Genomic DNA, 18,724 nt, shown 5'->3' with positions numbered 1-18,724 from the left:
AGGACGAGATCAGTTATTGAAGGTGTGCTGTTGGTTTACCTTAATTGGCTACAAATAAGGACAATTGTAATGTTCCAATACAAGCAAGTGGAATGTTGTCAGGTCAGCTTCAACCGCACTACCTTTCCGTTGCAGCAGTATCAGTAACAGCCTTAATATTGTTTTTACTGCAGCACATACGATTCAGCAGAATACAGAAATTACACGAAGAGAAATGTCTACCCACTACATTTTTTGCGGGCGGATCGTATTTTTTTAAACATAAGAGTCCTGACAAAGCTGCGTTTAAGGAGAAATTTTATTGAAAATTGTTTAGAGAAAATGCAGACCTTCACTCCTGTCAATATTGTTACGAGACCATCTGAATTAAGTGAATGATTCAAGATTAATGATTTGAGAAAAAATTACCAAACTAATACCGCAAATTCCAAAAACAGCTCGAACCATGAGTTAAGTCTCAAAAGTTTTGCTGAGGGGGTGCCCCTTCAGGAAAACTCAGCGATTTATATATTCTATTTTGCGAACAACTTCTTGTTCTCTTTTTTACAGTTTATTCTAAGAGGCGTTAAGTTACTTAAAACTAAAATCGAGTTGTAACAGCTCTTCAATAAATTCGGAGATTTGGTGGGGGTCATTTACCCAATCGAAAATAGAAAAATGAAACATTCGAATCTTTTGTACTTTGGTAAGTAGTTACTTGATCTACTATGTATAAAGAGCCTTATCTTTGCATTTACACAATTTATATAAATATGTACCACGTGAAGTAAATGAATGAAAAAACGATCGTACCATACCATTCAAAGATTAGTGCCCTGCAAATTTTTTTTTTTTGTTTCGATTTCGTGCTGTTCAACGACATTGTAGTAAAAAGTAAAAAGCAGATTCGCACTGTGTAGTGTAACGACAAACACTGTCAAGTAAGTAAATGCAAAATTTTCCTCATGTACCAATTCGGCTAGATATGTATTTAAGTTCGTAACGGACGACCTGAACTTAATATAATCTTGACACCTTCGTATGAATATTTCAGGTTACTTTTCAGGTTACCTGTAACTTTACCCGACAGGTTCGAACGGGAAAAGGTTTAATTCAAGTCAGGTATGGGTTCCAAGACGAATGTCTGACGAAATTAGCCGTCGTATACTTGTGTAATATAGCGCCAGATAAAATATTTGCAAGCATTTTTCAGAGTTACGATTTTTCAAAACATTTTTCATGAACTGTGTATTAGCCTTAAGAGCGCTCACCCCTTGGCAAAATTCTAGCCTACATTTGTGCGCAAAAATATTAGTTTTTTGATGATTTCTCTGAACCGAAATCTTTAAAAAAAAAAGTAAAATGAAGGATGCAAAAATAGGTTAATTTTAAAGGAAAAATTGATTGGTTGGTGACTCATGATTATCTACTTGGAGAAACCTTTGCAAAATTTGTAATTTACACATTTTGTAAAGGTTTCTCCGAGTGGGATAAGCTATCATCCACAAGCCAATTTTTCCTTTAAAAGTAACATATTTTTGCTTCAATGATTCGTTACTTGACAGTTGCCTCTCAAAGATCTGGGCACCGATTCTCGTGACAGTTGTCACCTTAATGTTAAGAGTGGTCCATACGATTTTTAATTTTTAAGGTGACAACTGTCAAGCTACGAATTATAAAATTCATGAGAATCTGTGGCCCTGGGCCTCGATTCTCATACGTTCGTAACTTTAAGAATTCGTTACTTGACAGTTGCCTCAAAGATCTGGGCACCAATTCTCGTGACAGTTGTCACCTTAATGTTAAGAGTGGTCCATACGATTTTTAACTTTTAAGGTGACAACTGTCAAGCTACGAATTATTAAATTCATGAGAATCTGTGCCCTGGGCCTCGATTCTCATACGTTCGTAACTTTCAGAATTTGTTACTTGACAGTTGCATACATAAGATCCCATAGGAACTGTCAAGTTACGAATTCTTAAAGTTAAGAAATGCATAAGAATCTACGCCCTGACCAGAAATTTTTTTTTGCTGCGATCGAGTGTGGTCAGAGTCTTAATTCTAAAACCGTATGAGAATTCAATTATAGCCGTCGCTAGATAATACCATGGAAAGAACCGTTACATAATCCCACAGATTCGAAAATGCATCAGAATAATGTTTCGAAAATTTTCGAATTTACCTCAATTTAGCATAAATTCAAATAATTGTCCCTTCACAAATCCAAACAAAGTAGAAATATTTCAGAAACTTCCATTCCAATTCTGTTACGAAAAAGTACGGATCTTATATTCGAAGACGAACAGTAATATACGGGTTACGGGTTACGACATTCAAGTTACATAAGATAAGGAAAATTTAATGTCAAGGTGAATTGTAACATAATGCCGGAGATTGGCGTTATAGTATAGTCGAGCTGGTTATTTACTTCCCGACTACTAAATTCGATGTTTAAGAACTGGAACAACTCAAAGATCATTTGACCGTTTAACTGAACATACCAATTTATCATCAAAGGATGGCACATTCTTCTGACTCTTCAGAATCTTTTCAAGTTGGTGTCTTTCGTCCTTATGCAAAATAATTTCCTTTTTGAAATATTTTCCTTAAACATCGAAAGGCTTTCTTAGACGGTCAACAATATACCGTCGCAGGTATTCGTCATTATGAATACATATTCGGACGAACTTATGTTTCAACTGGAGGCGAGAATACAACTAAGGAATTTGTCGCCCAGCTGAACTTAAAGGAAGGTGATGAGGTCCTGGACATTGGCTGTGGAATTGGTAAGGAGGACTTACGTCAATCATTAGACAAAGACTAAGAAATCGTTGTTTTCGTTCAGGTGGTTCAGCGTTTTACATGGCACGTACGTACAAAGTTAATGTACATGGCATTGATTTGTCAGCAAACATGATAGGTATGGCTAAGGAATATCGTGAAGAAATGGAGGATTCCGTTCGAAAGAATGTTAGTGTTTATATGTACGGTGAAGAGTCGTCAAGTAAATCGAAAATTGTTCTTAATTAAGGTGAACTTCGAAGTGAGCGACATTACCGTGAAATCATTTGAACCGGGCACATTCGATGTAGTCTACAGCAGAGACAGCATTCTTCACATCCGAGACAAGGAACAGTTGTTCGCTAATTGTTTCGTAAGACCAGCTGATTGCTTTTCAAACGATTTTTTGAGATTCTCATTTTCAATTTGTCATTAAAGAAATGGCTGAAGCCTGGTGGAAGACTCATGATAAGTGATTACTGCCACGGTGATAAAGATGAGCATTCTAAGGACTTTACTACGTATGTCAAGGACAGGGGATATCACTTGCTGACTGTGAAAGCCTATGGCAATTTACTGAAAAAGGTGAGATTTCTACGGCTGCCACCGTTCATAACAATTTATCTTTAATATGAAAGAATTGCCGTAAGTTATGCAACACGTTTGCAAACGCCTCACAGTATACAATCTACGCAAGTGACTAGTGACTGTCTACATAATTTTATCTTTTTGCATGAATCAACGGAAACAAAGTTTGAGCGCATTTAAAGGAATATTTTCACATTATCCAAAAGTATCCCATTCGTAATCTCATTAATGCTATAGGTGGGATTCACAAATGTGGTAGCTGACGACAGAACTCGCCAATTCATTGACATACTCAATGTCGAACTCAACGGATTCAATGAGCGAAAGAGTGGATTTTTGCAACAGTTTGAGGAACACTATTTCGATTACATAGTCAATGGATGGGAAGCAAAAGTGGTACGATGTACGGCAGGTGATCAGGCTTGGGGACTATTTACCGCTAAGAAACCATTTGTTTGAATGCCGTTTGTTGTCTTTCCGAATAAAATTGAAAATTCAAATGACAGGAAAATAGTTGCCTTTAACCTGTATGGCTTGAAGAACGTGTCAGACATGACAAAGCCTAGCTAGCAACTTCATTTTGATGATTTGTTACTATGTGAGCCACGTCTGATGTAAACGCAATTATCCTCTACCCTCGTTTGAGTCCTGCAAGCTCTCAAAGTATATTTGACGAACTCTGCTTCCTTAATAAGGCAAGTGTGAACGAAGTAGCAGAGATTCACAATAGTTATTTGTTCAATGAGGGGAAAAATTGGAAATTGAGCGCAGCGGGCGCCACAAGTCATCAGAGAAAAGGAAATTTCCAACTTTTTTTTCCAGAGGTAAACAAAACGTTTTTCACAACAAAACCATTCGTAGCTTCAGGAGAGGGTAGAGAATGACTATTATCTCACCTGCATTGTGGAATAGTTATTTGTTTACTGAAGGGAGAAAATAGGAAATTCCAACAAGAGCAATGTTTCGCTTGAGTTGGAATTTCCTATTTCTCCACGAAACAAATAAGATTCATTCGCCAAGGCCAAACCATTTTCGAAAACAGAAACAAAGTGACAGTTCGAATAAGAAAATTTCTATTTTCTTCCCACGAGAAAGAAAATGCTGCACTTTTCTTACTAGAAATGTCATTCATGGTCTATCTTTGCAACCTTAATAATTGGAGTTTGTTTGCTAGAGAGAGTATCGTAAATGTATCATATCAATATTCGCACAAATCTGTTGATGAATGTAAAAGAGCGTGTGAGCTCTCGGTCTACCTATTATGGAATCGACTGTCGAATCCTGTTGTTCTTCATGACTTTATGTTTCAAATCCTTTACCGCGCTTGTGACAGAATATTGTTGACTTTGGTTGATTTGTCATTTTTCTACTGGGTGTCATCTTTATAATCCATGATGAGAGAGACGTCTACTTACCGTCTAGACACCTGATGTGTGTGAATACATAAATTTTTGTTTTTGTTTGTTTTCTGTGAAAAAAATTGAACGCCAAATGTTTTGGAACAAATGTAAGTAGCGTATAGTGGTCGGCCTTTATCGCACCTTTTATGAATGAATGAAATATAAAAACGAATGCGCTATCTTTTACTGACTCCACATCGATTGATGGCACTCAAATGAATTGCAATTTCGATTGTTGGTTTTCATATTAACAAAAGTGAAACGAACATTGTTATAGCAACGAAATGTTATACAATTTCTTTATCTGTTCTAAATTTGCGGCCTTATCAACACAGACGTGGTAACTATCACCTCTTAGATAACGTACGTGCTTTAAGGAGTATTCACTAAGGTTGATATACTACACCTCAGACATCGACTGGTGTATTTAAGCGAAAATCGAACGAAATCAGATTAGAAAACTAATTTCTCGCATTAGTTACTTAGACACAATCCGTAATAATGGGACAATTGTAGGTGATATGACATCAGGCCTCTGATAATGAAGATATTAAGGATTAAGAATCGATGTGATGTGCGATTATTGATCGCGAGGTTTGATTTGCCTATGGATTTCGGCTCTGTGCAAACTCATTCATCAAATTCATTTAAATCTAATATACTTGCAGAGTCCAGTATTTGTAACCTTGTTACCACAATAAACGAACTCGAAATCTCACGAAGAGTAAGTGTTAGAACAAGTCTGTATTCACAAACCTATAGCCGTGGACCAAAAAGCTACCACGGTAATTTTATAACAGTTTCTCTCATCGATTAAAATTGGCCGGTATCCAGCGCACATGGAGAAAGACATGCAATAAAATCTCCGTTCAAAAAATCACTTTTCGTCGAAGTCGATCTATTTAACCAAAACCAACAAGTCACCTGGTATTTCCCCATAACAATTCATATCGGATATTTACCATTCACTAAAAAACCGATCATAAATGAGTCAGAAATTCGAGAAAAAAAACGACATGGCTGTGGTGGGATGTGTGAATGCAACAGTGTGTTGAGGGGGAAATCTCTGATCGGTACTGATCACTAGCGACAAATTGACTTTGATTTTGAAGTAGTTTGCATGCCGTTTTTGCTGAGTATAGACACACGACTAGTGCGCGTTTACCTAATAAACTGCCGAACAATTTTTCCTACATTCAAGGAACAGGGACAGGAAGGAATGATGGGTGAGTCACTTACCACCATATATAATTTTTTCACAACGCAGGCGAGAAATAGACATTTTCTCACCTCAACTAAGACTTCGGTAGCTTTTGTTGTGTATTTTACAGAGGGACTTGTACCACTCGCTACGCTCTTTAAACAAACAATACAATCGAACTGAAATTTCCAACTTTTCTTTCCTTGGATTAACTTTAGTTTCTCCCCTCAATAGACTGAGAAAATTGCGTTTTGTTGACGATTAGTCGACTGACGTTTCTAGTCACTTTTTTTCCAGTGGGAAAAAAATAGAACTTTTCTCACTTGAACTGTCACTTTGTTTATGATTTCAAAAATGATATGGTAAATTGATGTTTCGTGGATAAAAATAGAAAATCATCGTGTTTACCGCTAAGAAGCCCTCGCTTCGACTGGCCACAAACATCGCTTTTGTGGGAATTTTCTATTTTCTCCCTAGGTAAACAAATGTCTACTAAGACTGCTTCATGTCAAAATAGCTCTTCTCTCGCCGTTTAAAACGGGAAGAAAGTATTTCCCACTCCATTGCATGAAAATATTGTTTAGCTTGTGTGGATCTCGTCTCTGGCTCGAAAATTTATCACATAAAATCAACTCCAAACGAAGACATGACCTTGTTATGTGAATAAATATTTCTGTAAAAAATCGGCTTATTAAATGATCCTTGTTCCACTCTACGTCTCTGTACACAGAACACAGAAATTCCAAGTCGTTGCATCTATCGTTTAAAATTCAACTCAACTTCGACTACACATTCAGCTTGTATTTGGGCCTCACTTAAAACGTAATCTAAACGCAATTAATGTTTCACCTTCACATTGTCATCGTAGATCTGGTCATTCAAACAGGTTGTTGTTTCACCATAAAAGTATGCGTTTGTGTAGGTATATGTCGTCAGCACCCCCACCTTTTTGGGCTGGTGTTTTCGTTGCTGATTATTATGAGCTATGTTTTGTGCTTTCGAATGACGCTATCCAAAAATTTTGTGCTGCTCAGGCGCCCGAGCACAAAACTACTTTCTGGTCAAAGCATGTCACTTTGTATGGGAGACCCCTAATATATCAACTGCAGCCAAAATACATTTCTAGGACTAAAATGTACACATTATGTGCTGACGATATCACCCCACCAAAAATTTTGTGCAGCTCAGGCACCCGAGCACAAAACTACTTTCTGGTCAAAGCATGTCACTTTGTATGGGAGACCCCTAATATATCAACTGCAGCCAAAATACATTTCTAGGACTAAAATGTACACATTATGTGCTGACGATATCACCCCACCAATAGTTTAGGGCTGCCACCTGTGTCCAGCACAAAACTACTTTCTGCTCAAAACATGTCACTTTGCAAACATAGAAGACCCTTCACAATTTTGAGAGTTTGTTTTGCATGCAACTGAATTCTTGCACAATAGCCTGAGTCCATTGTGCATGCAACAAGAGGCTTGCACAATAGTTAGAATTCATTGTGAATGCATCTCGATGCTTGCACAATAGTCAGAGTTCATTGTGCATGCATCTCGATGCTTGCACAATAGTCAGAGTTCATTGTGCATCCAACAGAATTCTTACACAATAGTCAGAGTTCATTGTGCATCCAACAGAATTCTTACACAATAGTCAGAGTTCATTGTGCATGCATCTCGATGCTTGTACAATAGTCAGAGTTCATTGTGCATGCATCTCGATGCTTGCACAATAGCCTGAGTCCATTGTGCATGTAACAAGAGGCTTGCACAATAGTCAGACTTCATTGTGCATGCATCTCGATGTTTGCACAATAGTTAGAGGTCATTGTGCATGCATCTCGATGCTTGCACAATAGTCAGAGTTCATTGTGCATGCATCTCGATGCTAGCCTGAGTCCATTGTGCATGTAACAAGAGGCTTGCACAATAGTCAGAGTTCATTGTGCATGCATCTCGATGCTTGCACAATAGTTAGAGGTCATTGTGCATGCAACAAGAGGCTTGCACAATAGTTAGGATTCATTGTGCATGCATCTCGATACTTGCACAATAGTCAGAGTTCATTGTGCATCCAACAGAATTCTTACACAATAGTCAGAGTTCATTGTGCATGCATCTCGATGCTTGTACAATAGTCAGAGTTCATTGGGCATGCATCTAAATGCTTGTACAATAGCCTGAGTCCATTGTGCATGTAACAAGAGGCTTGCACAATAGTTAGAATTCATTGTGCATGCATTTCGATGCTTGCACAATAGTCAGAGTTCATTGTGCATGCATCTAAATGCTTGTACAATAGCCTGAGTCCATTGTGCATGTAACAAGAGGCTTGCACAATAGTTAGAATTCATTGTTTATGCATTTCGATGCTTGCACAATAGTCAGAGTTCATTGTGCATGCATCTAAATGCTTGTACAATAGCCTGAGTCCATTGTGCATGTAACAAGAGGCTTGCACAATAGTTAGAATTCATTGTGCATGCATTTCGATGCTTGTACAATAGTCAGAGTTCATTGTGCATGCATCTAAATGCTTGTACAATAGCCTGAGTCCATTGTGCATGTAACAAGAGGCTTGCACAATAGTCAGAGTTCATTGTGCATGCATATTGATGCTTGCACAATAGTTAGACTTCATTGTGCATGCATCTCGATGCTTGCACAATAGTCAGAGTTGCATCGAGATGCATGCACAATGAACTCTGACTATTGTGCAAGAATTCTGTTGGATGCACAATGAACTCTGACTATTGTGCAAGTATCGAGATGCATGCACTATGAATCCTAACTATTGTGCAAGCCTCTTGTTGCATGCACAATGACCTCTAACTATTGTGCAAGCATCGAGATGCATGCACAATGAACTCTGACTATTGTGCAAGCCTCTTGTTACATGCACAATGGACTCAGGCTATTGTACAAGCATTTAGATGCATGCACAATGAATTGTAACTATTGTGCAAGCCTCTTGTTGCATGCACAATGGACTCAGGCTATTGTACAAGCATTTAGATGCATGCACAATAAACTCAAACTATTGTGCAAGCATCGAGATGCATGCACAATGAACTCTGACTATTGTGCAAGCATCGAGATGCATTCACAATGAATTCTAACTATTGTGCAAGCCTCTTGTTGCATGTACAATGGACTCAGGCTATTGTGCAAGAATTCAGTTGCATGCAAAACAAACTCTCAAAATTGTGAAGGGTCTTCTATGTATGCAAAGTGACATGTTTTGAGCAGAAAGTAGTTTTGTGCTGGACACAGGTGGCAGCACTAAACTATTGGTGGGGTGATATCGTCAGCACATAATGTGTACATTTTAGTCCTGGAATTGTATTTTAAATAAAATTGATTTATTAGGGGTCTCCCATTCAAAGTGACATACTTTGACCAGAAAGTAGTTTTGTGCTCGGGTGCCTGAGCAGCACAAAATTTTTGGTGGGGTGATATCGTCAGCACAAAATGTGTACATTTTAGTCCTAGAAATGTATTTTGGCTGCAGTTGATATATTAGGGGTCTCCCATACAAAGTGACATGCTTTGACCAGAAAGTAGTTTTGTGCTCGGGTGCCTGAGCAGCACAAAATTTTTGGATAGCGTCATTCGAAAGCACAAAACATAGCTCATAATAATCAGCAACGAAAACACCAGCCCAAAAAGGTGGGGGTGCTGACGACATATACCTCGTTTGTGTATCATTATACACCGTGATATATACACCTTTCTATCTCTACCAAATGCTAAACTCCAAAACATTCGTGAAAACCTATCCGATTCTTTAAATTTATTGTCCCGATCAGTATATTGTTGTACGTCTTATTCGATTGTTGTGGATTTAACCAACAGTCTTTGCGTGCCGGTTCAATTGAATAACATTAATTTTTGTGATTATGAAATCGATGTTGTAAATGGTAAACTGAAACAGTGAGAGTTTGCTTTGTGACTTTTTGTTTTTATTTCGGTTTTGTTGTGCTTTTCAGCGTTGCGTAGTGTTTTTGGATGTAAAAAGTGATATTAATCAATTAAAAGTAAAAAAAAAAAAACGTTTTTGTTGTTATCGATCGAAATTTGCGTGTTAAATAACTATGGGTTCAGCGAACTGCAAAGCTTGTTCTTCAACAAACGCTGCCGATGATGTGAATGGTGGGTGTCTAAAAATGATTAATTATTTTTGGACTATACAATTACGTTTAATTATAAATTGTCGGGGACACTCATACAGCAGCAAGTTCAGATAAAACAGTCGAGGCTAGAGCGTTCATTGCATAATCTATGTAAAACCGAAAGAATCTCTTAATTTAACATCTTCTAGTCTACCTAAATTCGGGTAATTGGGTAATGTTGCCTTGATGGATAATAGCCAGTTCAGATTAGTACAATTTTTACTGGCATTAAAACACCTAAAATCAGCAAACATTCTCCCTATTTTGGTTCATACAATTTTCGCAGACTCAGAGCATGAAACGTTAGGATAGAAACAGTAACAGAAAAATGAATCTAGAGGTGACTACAGTGACTCGACTTTCAGGTACTAACTGAAAGAATATTATTAAACAAACAGTGTCTCTTCATTCAACTGAAACTATGAAATGAGTCATCACTTTATTTCCGGCCGTTGGATACATTTTAGCGAATTGAAAGTGCCTTTCAGTGCCGTGTCTTCATGTAGACCAAGTGGACCATGGTCCAGGGCACTGGAAGAAAGTTTTTTTAATATTGTGCTCCACTTTTTGTTAAAACTAACTTATAATGGTCCATGGCACTCATGAGGCTAGACACGGTACTGGTGCTTTTAGTCTTACTGAGCCTGTGAATTAATAAATTCCTACACTCGGTCTGTTCGTGTGTTCTTTTTAAGGCTCGGATCGGGTTCGAATCGGCTCGTTTCAATTCAAGACTTAGCCCGAAATCGACAATTTCAGGTTCAGATCAAGTTCGGCTTACACCTGAAATATTAGTTAAGAATCGGGTCGAAATTAGGTTCTGGTTTACGGTCAGACCGATACCGACCCGTTTCGAGCAAAAGAACTTATTTACAATAAATGTTCTTTCGACAAATCCAGCACGCGTATTCGATGCACAGGCGATTCAAATAATTCGCATTCGTTACCCCATATTACACGCAATGAGAGAATATTGTGCGTGTGTTTTCGACCTATAGTTGAACTAACTTATCTTTGAAATTAAGGAAATTGATATCCTTATTTAGCTGCAGGCACTGACTGACTCATTTATAAATTCACGAAGCAACAATTACAAACTCACCATGACGTCACAAATGCCATGCCCTATATTCCCTATGTGTCAGTGCCATCCGTATTATAAAGCCTGTTGAACTGATAGAACGACAGATAGTTCTACTCAAATTTCATTCGTCTAAACTGTTTTACCATTCTCTCAAATACCGCTATTAATGTCGAATGTACGACCACCGAAAAAGTGAAAGTACTTACCTCTATACCTAAATTACATACATTTGTGTGTAGTCACTTTAGTGGAACCGAGTTACATTATGCTTGAATTATGCTTTGCTAAATTTTTGGTATCGAGTTCATTGTCCATATTGTTGAAATAATATAGTTCAGTTCATGGATGTTCATTGCCTCGCTTCGTTCAGTAAACATTGTATAGCGAAAAGAACACGACATGATTTGGTTACAGAAATCATGAAATTTTTTAATTGCTCGATTCGCATTAGGTCAATTTTTGTCTCCATAGTGGTAGGATGGATCGGAGTTGTTCTAAGACGTTGTTGAAGTTTTCCATTTCTTTCTAAACTAAAAATCTTTCATTATTTGGTTGATATCATAAAATGGCATCGATCTACGGGACCATTCAATCTACGGGTTTCTAAGAATCGTACAAAAACGTTTTGGCCTTAATCTTGATTTAATTGGATAATGCTCAACCAAATAAACTTTTTTTTAAAGACGGCAAGCATATGACCAGTATTATTATCGGGTCTATTACTTCAATCGATCAAAGTATTTTTAATGTGTTGATTTCAAATCTTGTACTTCAATTATTTACCCGGAGCTTGTCATTATTGTCGTCGTTATCAATGACATAATAATATCAATGACATAATCGATAACAGATGAATAGCCACATGTGACAGGTTAAACTGAAGTATCTATACCACAAATACACATCAGCCGACCTGAGGTCCCTTTAATGATTTTTTTGGCAGAATTTGAATTTTTAAAACTTATTTTATCGTGATGGGACCGAAAATCATAGTTTTTGTGCGTATGTACCCAAAAGTCAGATATTTGTAAATTTAGTTGACAAAAAATTTTCCACGACTTTGCGGATTGTCTTGAAAATTTTCTGAATTTTTTGAAAGATTTTCTTCTTACTGACAAACGATTTTGTACGAATATTTACACCTGCTTCGTACAATTCGATCTATTCGTGCCACATACATAATCGCAGCGAATCTATTCCAATCTATTTTCTCAATAAGGTCCTTACTGTTTAGGGCGCATGGGGACAATAAAGGTGACAAGGTGACAAAGTTCACGCGTGCGATTCTAACGTTTTCTTTTGTCTGTTATAGCACTGAAACGATTAGGGTTAGGGTATTTTCTCTAATTGTAAAAAGAAACTCGTGTGCAGTACGGTCCTTGCTTTCCTCTGACAGCAAACTTCACACTCGTTTATGCTTACTGAAGTTATTGCCAAATGCGCAAAAAACACCTTTCCGGAAATTTCTTTCAAGGTTTCGGAATCGGATCACACTAAGACACTCTTAGTGGAACGTTGCAACGAAAAAGTGCGATGGACGCTGTCTTCAACATCACACAATGTAGAGCGAGCTGAAAAGAGAAGAGGCAATCTAACTAGTGAAAAAACGGTCGGCTTTAATAAAAATAATTCAGAACACCTTGATTTCTTGCATTGATTTTTCGATCACCTCAATTTTGTCCCATTCTCAGAGTGCTAAAGAACATGCAATTATGCTTCTGGTATGTACATTTAGTCTACCGTTTGATTGTTTCGTCGGTGTAAAGAGCTAACAAACCGCAAGGGATCAGTTCTATAAACTGAAAAATTTTAACCTTCTGTTGTCTCGGCCAAAAATATGTCACTCGTAGCCTCTCACAGTTCTAGACATAGTTAAAATATCGCACTCTGATACCTTGAGCTCGTTTTCCAGTTTTAGCCAAGAACTCTGTCGAAATTAGTACACAAATGGCATTGGGCTTTGGTTGATCATGGGCTTTGGTTGATCAAGTCCAGGGTAAAATGACCTGCTCTGCACGGTCGTACTCTTTCCTCATGGGGATGGTACTCCCTTTACTCTATACAACGCACTTAAAGCATGAGTGGTGTGTTGGAGGTATCACTTGTATCACTTCTCAATAAACACTGGAAGTGCAAAGTTGTGTTTCATTGGGAGTCCAGATATCTAATGATATCTGACCATTATCAACCTCTGCCAACATGGTACTCTAAATAGGGTGCTGAAAGTTTACAGGGTGTCAGACAACTGTAAAACACTGTAAAAAAAATCATTTCACGCAAAATAGTACTCTATTTGACAGCTGTCGACTATGATCACTTTTGCTAGAAGTGCGCTGCTATTTATGAATTTTTCGCTTACCAGAACAACAATCACTGACTAAAAACGTGCAGATCAACGCGTTGTGCATATACAAAATTGATCCGCCCTATAACATGTTGTCACCGAAAAGATTTCTTGTGAAATAGCCTCAGCTGCTGTGAGGCGGTAATCTTCGAATAATTTTTGTAAAATCATTGCGAAAGTTCACGATAAGACATGACGACATAGCACAGAGTTCCAATTAAATTGGATGATTTTGATGACCCTCGTCTTAACCTATCATGATTATTCTCAACGAAAACTCGTCAATATAAAGACAACGTCACTCCGCACCACGCTTGATGGATTCCATATGCGCGATATTAATTTCCAAAATAAAATTTAAAGAACTGCGCCGGACCTAAATAATGTTATTTTTACGCGAGACCAGCGTCTGACACTCTCATTTTATTTATGAGCTCAAACCAAATTGTAATAACCAATCGACCTTGCATTGGAACGAACGTGAAATCGAAATCGAATGTTGAGTTAGTAGAGAGATTGTTACTTGATCAAACGATTCAAATTCTTTTAATTCTTTTTTATTTGTGCATTTTATAGCGCGGCTCGTAACGAGGCCATTGAAACCGAAAAATATTTTAAGTTCGCTAAATCGACGCGATATGTTGAACTGGAAGTTATTCCGTGAGATTTCATTTCGGCCAATTTTCACTGGAAAATTTAAATTTTCTAAAAAGAAAAATTTGGCAATTTCCAGGCACGATAAAAACAACCAGCGACGATGGACCGATTAAACAACAACCGGAAATGGACTACGTGGAACAGGACATTTGCGGCGTTGACGACATTTCCGAAAATCAAATGAAGCAATTCGACCTGGGCGAATCGCGAGTATTATTGATCAAGCAGAAAGGAGTCTTGTCGGCGATTGGCACAAAGTGTTCCCATTACGGTAAGTTACTGAGCTAAATCGGGTTGAGTTGATTTTCGATCAATTTTTTCCCTTTAAAACTTTAGGTGCTTTATTATCCACTGGTGCATTAGGTGATGGCAGAGTTCGTTGCCCATGGTAAGTCGAGTTTTTCCATTCGTAAATTTTTCATAGACAAATTCATTTCCTTCATCTCTTGTAGGCACGGTGCTTGTTTCAACATCCGTACTGGTGATATAGAAGATTTTCCCGGACAGGACTCAATACCGTGCTACAAAGTGAACGTTGTTGAGGGACAGGTTCGAGTCCGTGCTAGGCGTAGCGACTTGGAGGCGAATAAACGGGTGCGCGACATGGTAAAATACGATCCGACCAACGAGCAATGTTTCGTCATAGTCGGTGGTGGCCCGTCCGGTGGTATTTGCGCAGAGACGCTTCGTCAACAAGGTTTCACCGGTCGAATTGTGATGGTGTGCAAAGAGGCGTATTTACCGTACGATCGCATCAAGGTCAGCAAAGCGATGGACTTTAACATACACAAAACGGAATTCCGAACGAAGGACTTTTACGAGGAGTTTGGAATTGAAGCAATGACCGGTGTTGAAGCGACTAGAGTCGATAGTGCAAATAAAAAGGTTACCTTGAGCAACGGCTACATCATCAAATATGACAAGATGTACGTTGCGACTGGTTCACAAGCGAAAAAAGTTCCTGTTCCCGGAGCCGATTTACAGAATGTGATGACAATGCGAAATTACGAGGATGCGGCTCATGTGCAGTCATTACTGACGCCTGATAAACATGTTGTGTGCCTTGGTCTCAGTTTCATTGGTCTGGAAGCGGGTAAGTAATTCATTTTCCATTGATTAAAGACCGCCTGAGACAGAGCATCCAGTATCCTTTGCTCGGCGATCAGATTCCTTCAACTTTTTCACGATTTTTCTCTCTCTCTCTCAACATTCAGCTGCGTATTGTGTAAATAAGGTGGCTAAGGTAACGGTGGTGGGCCGCGATTCCGTCTTATTGCGACACAGTTTCGGACCGGAAGTCGGCAAACGCATCCAGGACATGTTCGAACAGAACAACATCGAATTCATCTTGGAAAATGGTATTAAACGATGCATAGGCACCGATGGTGTGGTAACAGCCGTTGAATTGAACGATGGACGGCAATTGCCATGCGATATTTGCATCATGGGCACCGGATCGAGTTTGTACACGAAATTCTTGGACAATTCGGGCATCAACGTTAACAAAGATGGTTCCATCAACACAAATCTCTATCTGCAGACGAACGATCCGGATGTCTACGTTGGCGGTGATATTGCAAACGCCCCAGTTTATTCCATCGGCAACAAGCTGGCCACCATTGGTCACTATCCTCTCGCTCAGTACCACGGTCGAATGGCTGGAGTGAATATGGCTGGCACGGCAACGGAAATACGTTGCGTTCCGTACTTTTGGACCGTTTTGTTTGGGAAGTCGTTCCGATATTCGGGATATGGTGTGCCGCATGAAACTCAAATCGAAGGCAGTCTGGAGGACCTTAAGTTTGTGGCTATTTATTACGATAAGGATGGTCGTGTGTGCGGAATGGCGAGCTGTCAACGGGATCCGATTGTGTCGCAGTTCGCTGAACTGCAAGCACAGGGAAAGAGTTTGCATAAAGCTAATCTCACAGCGGATCCGTTCGGTTGGACCAGTGAAATTGTTCCGAAGTCGTAAATGGTCGAACGGAGTGACATTGTCCCTTACAATACCCTTACAGACGTGCTACAAAACTGTTGTTTTCATTAAAATTTATTTATTTAATCAAATATCCGAGCCGTTTCTCTGTATCTACAATGCGTGGCTGTCCTAAAACACAAATCATTCCGGTGTCGATACCGCGTAACAACGATTCAATCCCAGTTCTCTTTAACTTTGAGAAAATTCAGTCGGTCTTCCACTGTTGTGATCGGTGTTCTGAATGCAGTCTTCAGTTTGTAATCAGTGAAAGCAGCAATCTTCTGTTCCTTTTTGTTCAGATGTTTGGTGTGACCACTGGATTCTTCCTGTAAGCAAAATATAAGAAAGTCTAATAACATCTGGTACCCACAAGTGCCTTTAGGTAAGTTGAACTCTCTTAATCAAATCGGTTTGTGTGTCGCTGGAAAGAGAACCAATAGAGATAGAAAAGGTGACCTGAATGCAAACGTTATTTCGATCCTTGACCTATCTACCTAACTGAGATATATGCATTATACTAAGTCTGCCTTCCTGTCCCCCAAAAATCAAAGTGGTTTACTACATAAACGCAGGCTGGTAGTAATTAAACACAGGTGTCAAACTGTACCGATATATGGATGCAAGGTCTGGGTTGCGAACCGCGGCATTCAAATACTCCTAATGGAATACAAACGTTTACTAGCCCTTGTAGTAGTCAATCTTTCGAAGTCTGTACTCAGAATCTAAGAGGTTATGGGCCCAGGAACGCAAGAAAATGGCAGAAAAAGAAGGAAATACGACGGTACGAATTATAATAACTGGAAGTACCGAATTCGTGCGGTGTTAGACGAGAAGGATCTAATGGACTACGTTGACGAACATTTTGAAGTGGTCACCGGCGATGCAAATGATCGGGACTACCAGAAACATCTGAAGAAGGAGAAAGTTTGCAAGTCCTTATTAATGAAACATATCGCTGACAGTCAATTGGAATATATCAAAGACAAAACGACGGCGAAGGACGTCTACGATACGTTGAAGTCCGTGTTTGAACGAAATAGTGTTACTGGTCAATTACTGCTTCGAAAACGGTGGAGCACTCTGAAATACGACGGACAGAGCGATATGAGTAAGCATCATCTGGAATTTGACAGAATCATACGAGAGCTGAAAGGAGTCGGTGCAAAGCTGGAAGAAATAGACGTAATATGCCAACTGCTGTTTACAATGCCACAATCGTATGACTCACTCGTCACATCATTGGAAACGCTTCATCCGGAGACACTCAATATCGAATTTGTGAAGAGTCGTTTGCTGGACGAGTATCGGAAGCGAAACGTTAACAAAAGAAATGGGACATTCGTTGGTGCAAGCGCTCCGACAGCTATGAATGCTTTTCGATATCAATGTCACAATTGCGGAAAAACGGGTCATAAGAGATGGCAGTGTCCTAGCCCGAACATAAATACGTACAACCATTTCAATGGATATCGTGAAAGTGGAAAGAAATGGCAAAATTCGAGTCCAATAAATGAAAACAGAGCCGGAGCAAACTTAAGTGAAACTTGTGTTAATCGTTCCGACCTATAATCCGTACCAAACGGAAATTGAAGATCGGAATACGGGAATGGAAACTGGAAATGAAATTTGGAAATGGAAATTGGAACTGAATTATGAACAAATTTAAAAATGGAATCTCGAGGTTTCACCTTGGATTAAGGGGGTGTGTTGGATGTAATCCAAGTAATCCATTTTATTCTGTTTGAATACATCAATCAATAAAGACGACTTTCTTAATATCTTGTGTCAATCTTTCGAAATCTGTACTCAGAATCTGAGACAATGTAGTAGTAGGGCTCACTATAGTTGACAATTTTCTCACCTGTGTTGTGAAAACACTATTTCCACGGATTATTGATCGTGCGAGAGTGTGTAAGGAGTAGACAAACAGCTGAGCATTAAGAACTGTTAAGCTGAAGAATTGAAAGAAGACCGGCCACCAGCAAGACAAAGGCATCATTGATATTTTATCACGATTCAAGAGAACTCAACATAAATATTCAAAAAAATTCAAATGTGATAAAAGAGTGAGGAATGTAAGAGCGCTCGAAGTTGTTGCATTTCTCTAATAAATTGGATCTTTGTCATTGGGTTGGATGACTGACGGATCCCTCACGAACCGTAAAACTTGTCAGTGGAATTAACCCTTTCATGACCACCAGTTTGTCGTTGACGCGGAGCTTAGGTGAGTGTAAGTTCTTCAAGAGACCAGAGAGACCCCCGAGTTAATTGACAAAAATTGCTTACCGATGTCAGGTATGGATACCGCAACATATACATCATCTTGTCCTGCCGTTCATATTCACGAACTTGTGCGGCCATGGCACCTCTCGTTATTTGTTTGACCAGTCGGTATTTTCCGCGGAAAATGTGACCGGGAACGCTTTTCTTAAAGAAGCAAACCAACGAAAGTTGCATTATTGATGGGTTTGCGATTAACGCGATCGATTTGTTGGGTTATGTGATACTGACGATACTGATGGATCCATTGACAG

General features: G+C 38.9%; 3 protein-coding genes across 6 annotated transcripts; 2 read left to right on the top strand and 1 right to left on the bottom strand.

Annotated features, from left to right (window-relative positions):
* The first annotated feature begins 2,357 nt into the window (after nucleotides 1–2,357).
* LOC119074418 (phosphoethanolamine N-methyltransferase 1-like) lies at nucleotides 2,358–3,850 on the top strand. The gene is made up of 6 exons (XM_037180547.1): nucleotides 2,358–2,534; nucleotides 2,601–2,766; nucleotides 2,826–2,950; nucleotides 3,012–3,134; nucleotides 3,200–3,346; nucleotides 3,587–3,850. The coding sequence occupies exons 1-6, from the start codon at nucleotides 2,499–2,501 to the stop codon at nucleotides 3,806–3,808; spliced, it is 819 nt and encodes a 272-aa protein (XP_037036442.1). The 5' UTR covers nucleotides 2,358–2,498; the 3' UTR covers nucleotides 3,809–3,850.
* An 879-nt stretch (nucleotides 3,851–4,729) lies between these two features.
* LOC119074410 (apoptosis-inducing factor 3) lies at nucleotides 4,730–16,279 on the top strand. 4 transcript variants are annotated; one of them, XM_037180534.1, is made up of 6 exons: nucleotides 4,753–4,856; nucleotides 14,132–14,215; nucleotides 14,289–14,483; nucleotides 14,549–14,600; nucleotides 14,665–15,305; nucleotides 15,427–16,279. In XM_037180534.1, exons 1-6 carry the CDS (start codon nucleotides 4,841–4,843, stop codon nucleotides 16,185–16,187), a joined length of 1,749 nt encoding a protein of 582 aa, XP_037036429.1. In that variant the 5' UTR covers nucleotides 4,753–4,840; the 3' UTR covers nucleotides 16,188–16,279. The 4 variants fall into 4 exon arrangements, with proteins under 4 accessions (XP_037036432.1, XP_037036429.1, XP_037036431.1 ...); XM_037180535.1 differs by lacking the exon at nucleotides 4,753–4,856 and adding an exon at nucleotides 13,980–14,058; XM_037180537.1 differs by lacking the exon at nucleotides 14,132–14,215 and having other exon boundaries at nucleotides 4,730–4,856.
* LOC119074422 (ribosomal protein 63, mitochondrial) lies at nucleotides 16,247–18,724 on the bottom strand. Its single transcript, XM_037180550.1, has 2 exons — nucleotides 18,477–18,724; nucleotides 16,247–16,516 (listed from the first exon to the last, which is right to left on the bottom strand). Exons 1-2 carry the CDS (start codon nucleotides 18,645–18,647, stop codon nucleotides 16,364–16,366), a joined length of 324 nt encoding a protein of 107 aa, XP_037036445.1. The 5' UTR covers nucleotides 18,648–18,724; the 3' UTR covers nucleotides 16,247–16,363.

Source organism: Bradysia coprophila, unplaced genomic scaffold (genome assembly GCF_014529535.1).
Source record: "Bradysia coprophila strain Holo2 unplaced genomic scaffold, BU_Bcop_v1 contig_151, whole genome shotgun sequence".
NCBI classification, from domain to species: Eukaryota; Metazoa; Arthropoda; class Insecta; order Diptera; family Sciaridae; genus Bradysia; species Bradysia coprophila.
This window is presented reverse-complemented; position numbering and strand designations above follow the sequence as displayed.